The 4,255-nt window shown below is 53.1% G+C and overlaps 1 protein-coding gene across 1 annotated transcript; it reads right to left on the bottom strand.

The window, feature by feature from the left end:
- Positions 1-743: 743 nt before the first annotated feature.
- On the bottom strand, positions 744-3,394 carry LOC104467066 (plexin-A2-like; the record flags this gene model as incomplete). Its single annotated transcript, XM_010080690.1, has 2 exons — positions 2,207-3,394; positions 744-926 (listed from the first exon to the last, which is right to left on the bottom strand). Coding segments are annotated over exons 1-2 (1,371 nt in total), but the record flags the coding sequence as incomplete, so codon positions are not given.
- Positions 3,395-4,255: the final 861 nt, after the last annotated feature.

Here is a 4,255-nt window from a genome sequence, read left to right as displayed (position 1 = left end):
AAAGCTTTCTAGCTCATGGTTTTCTACACAAGTTGCAGAAGGATTGCTGGGAAACAACTCAAAACTATTGCAAGATTTCCATCAGTGTGCCAAAAAGGAGGAAAGACCCGAGACCTTGGATACAGCTTGCTGAGGTTTGCTTGAATTCACAAATTGCAAGCCAGCTCCTCACCTGTCTCTAATCATGCCGGCCCATTACTGCCCTGATAATTTCTCCATCAGCCCCACAAACACACACCACAGCTTACTGAATGATAAAATGCACAGAACCCCAGGCAGACAGGGTAAGGCTGCAATACACAGTGCGTGCAAGAGCAGGCATTTATCACCCTGCTAGGAAGGAAGCCGCTGGCTGGAAGCGCAGGAAGGTGCCCTCATCCCTGCAAGGGGATGCTCTGGAGCTGCAGTGCCCCAGAGCAATGGGAACTGTGCGGCTCCTTTGGTCCCTGGTCCAGGACCAGGCTGCAGCAGTTTCTGCCACACCTTTCCCAAGGCTCGGCACTTCTCCACTTCAAAAGAAATCACAGCGACACCACTCTGCACTAACAGCACTGATGGATGAACTGTGCCTCACCAGTGCAAAGCTCCCTGGGACACAAACGCTGTGATTTTTGCTCCTGTCTGGCTCCCAGTTTCACACTGGGAAAAATCTGTAAGACACAGCAGCAGCTACGCACATCGGAGCCTCCTGAGAGAGATGAAAAATGAATCCTGGCTCTCCGAAGCCACGGAAATCAGCTCACCTTCTTCACCTTGCCAGTCTTGGTCCCCACGAACACCACGCTGTAGTCGTTGTAGACGTAGGAAGCCACAGAAGTCATGCGGTCGCGGCTGGAGGTGAAGAGCATCACCCCGTCCACTGGCGTCGAGCCCCCCAGGGGCTGGTTGATGTCGAGGCCGCAGAAATTGTCATCAATGGGGACTGGCTGGAAAAACGAGGTTTGGGACAGCCGTGAGTCAAATGCAGATCCCGGGGCAGCCCCATGCGGAGGAGACCCAGAGGTGCTGACAGCAGGGTGGGAGCCACCCCCACCACGCAGCCCCCTGCTCAGGGACCCCCCCCCAGCTCCAGCCACCTTCCTCCAGGGCTTGTTCCTTCACCGCCCGAGGCCAAGACACCCTCTGCCTGGCTCCGGCTGTGGACAGAATACTCCAAACGTGCTCAGGTAGGGCTGAGGGGCATCCCTAAGACCAACAGACACTTTCATGGGTTTTCTAAATCTCCTGGGTTTCCTGCAGGTTCAGCCCCGCTGCATGGCCATGCAGAAACTCTCTCCTCCACCCATTTCACCTCCTCCCACTCCGATTTCCAGAGGTGCCAAGCACTCCAAGCAGAAAGGTGCTCAGCATGTCTCCACATCACCAAAGGCTTCCATCGAAGCCCACACGAGCCCTTCTGCCAACAGGGCTGATCCTACGCCATGAGACACGAGAGGATGCCACAAGCAAGGGAAAACAATGATGCTGACAGCTAAGTGTTATTAAGCCACATCAGCTGAGACTGCTTGAGTGAATTCCTCCACAGCATCAGTGGTGGGGTGGTGACACGGGTGGCCACTCGCCATCACACTGACTGCAATCCACTTATTTCCCACAAGGGACATTAACTACCAAATGCTCAGGCAGGTCTAGTTGCAACAGTGATGGGATGACTCTTCCCTGTGCAAGCCAGCGCTCGAGCTTCTCTTCGCCTTCCTGCTTTCATTTAATTTCATTTAACCCACGTTTATCTCTTCCCAGCAGCCAAACTTAATATGCCTGGCAAAAGAAGGCCCCAGGGATTCTCAAGTCAGCCCAGGAACAATCTGCGTGTGAATCAAGATTAAAGAAATCAGCTGAATAAAAATACAAAAGACACAACCGTCATTTGTATTTATCTTGTTAGTTTGGCGATACCACCCTCCTGTGTGCAGGGAAAGGGGAGAGCCTTCCACTGGCTTCCAGAGCCCCAGGCTGGGAACAGCCAACACCTCCAGCAAGCTGCACACCTTCATCCATCTGCCTTAACGCTGCCCCTTCCTTTCACTGTCATCACCAACTGTCTGAAAACAATGGGGATTAAAGAGGCAAAGGACTACTGCATCTATTCTGTGTCCAGGGAAGGCACATACAGATCAATCCTATTCCACCAGCTCATGTGCCACAGGGCCAGGCATTGACACTGGTTCTCGAGGGCTACCGTGGCCAACAGCTGGAGCATCCTTACCGCTTTAGTGCACTGGACATCCTTCCCCAGCAGCCAGTTGAGCTCCAGGTTGCCTTCCCCCTGGTAGCAGGATTGCAGGCGGTCCTTGATCTGAGCGTTGACGGTGCGAATGGGGAAGACGCAGAGCGCAGAGTCGTCGGGTGGCTGATGGTACTGCTTCTGTCCCTTGGAGAAAATGGCAAAGAGGACATCTTCCTGGGCTGTGATGTTGAGGGACTTTGCCAGCACCTCTCCTGGCTTGGAGAGGTATGCTGCTTGCAGGAGGCGGTACTCCGTGTCCCCCTTAACGCAGCCAAAGGGCAGAGAGACGTAGGAGTGGAATTTGGGGTCGTCTTTGCAGAGACGGACGATGCGAGATGTGTAAAAGAGATCGCTGGCAGAGTTGATGGAGACCCCCTCGGGGGTCTCTGGCTGGACAGTCAAAAAATAGACAAAGTTACCGCTGGCAAAACCATAGATGTAGAAGATGTCAAAGTGCGAAACAAGGGCCAAGGTGTCTGACGGGATTTTGATGAGGGATGAGACAAAGTCACTGTGGAGCTCGTAATCCAACATTGCTGATGACTCTGGGTCCCGGGGAAGCTTGCGGCTGGAGAGGGTGGGGAAATAATCCTGCTTGCCATCCACCGCGGTGCCGATGAAGAGCTTCCCATCTTCACCTTCCGAGCGCACAATCACACCGTACATCGTGCCCGTCTTGTTGACGCTGGAGAGGTAGTGCTCCTTTTTGTGCGAGGGCTCCACCAAGATGAAGAGGTCATCCAGGCGCAGCAGCTTGCAGACCCCCTGGTAGAGGCTGCCGCAAGCCAGCAGCCGGTTCTCCGAGTAGTCAATGATCAGCAGCTTGTTGACGTTGTTGGTGAGGGTGAGGATCTCGCTGCATGGCTGGACGATGAGGGGTGGGTAGCAGGATTTATTGTCCTCCTCAGGACCAGTTTTATGAGCCACCAAAATGGTCAGGTTCCCCGAAAGCTTGTAAACCCTGTTGATAGCCCCAACGTAGACTGCGCCGGTGCCTTGGTGGACAGTCAGGTGGTTGAATGTCCAGTCCCGGTTCTCAGAGTGGAAAGTGCTGAACAAGGCATTGCTGGACACATTTCGGCAGAGTGATGCCAGGAACAGACAGAGCAAAGCCACCGACCAGCCATCGGAGTCCGGTACCCGAGGCCAGTTCTTCCTCTGATCCATCCTGGGAAAGGCAAACTTTGTGATCCCCGTGCGTGTCCTGTGCCCCAGCAATGTCCCTCACATGGTTCTGGGGAAAGAAAAAAACAGAGAGAGGAAAGGATTAGATCCAGTGTGCCCTGCAGATAAAACTCAAAGGAGACTTTCTAATTACACAGTCCTTGAGATAAAGTGAGGACATCTCTAAGCCCAAAAAGAATTAAGCAGGTCTCCTAACTTATTGGTAAACAGTTCAGGCCTGATGCTTTGCCACTTGGTTCAGCCTCTGCGTGTTAATTTGTTGTGTGGTTTAGCTGTTTATAACGTACTCTGCTCAGCCATGGGAGGGGATAATCAGCTCCAGCCCCAAAGCCCACAGCTCTCACACCCAACCATCAATCTGCAATCTTGGCTAAAAGGATGCCTCCTGCAGGGAATGTTGTTGGAAGCAAGAGAGGAAATAAGAGGTGTCTGCTACCTTTAAACCCTCTATGATTTAATCTGGAAACCTGGGGAAGAAGTCTCATGCAGGCAGGTTCACTGAGCACATACAGACCAAAGCCACCAGCATCTCCGCTCCACTCTCCCCAGAGCCACCAGTACTCCTCGCTGCCATCACAAGGACTTTACAGCTGAAAAGCAGCTGCTACCAGGGTGGGGGAACATGCAGTTAGAACAACAACTCAACACTCCCTGCTCCCAATCTTGGAGCCTAGGACAAATTTCCTACTCTAGCAAAACTTGCATGTGATGATTAAAACCTACACGCAGCAACAGCTTGGCCACTGGGTCCAGAAGAGCCAATGCAACCCAATTGCTCGTGTGCCCTTCCCCATGGCTCTACGGCCAACAGCCAGAAGCAGAGTCTCCTTCCACCACTTGAGC

Source organism: Pterocles gutturalis, unplaced genomic scaffold, assembly GCF_000699245.1.
Source record: "Pterocles gutturalis isolate BGI_N339 unplaced genomic scaffold, ASM69924v1 scaffold30704, whole genome shotgun sequence".
Taxonomy (NCBI): domain Eukaryota; kingdom Metazoa; phylum Chordata; class Aves; order Pterocliformes; family Pteroclidae; genus Pterocles; species Pterocles gutturalis.
This window is presented reverse-complemented; position numbering and strand designations above follow the sequence as displayed.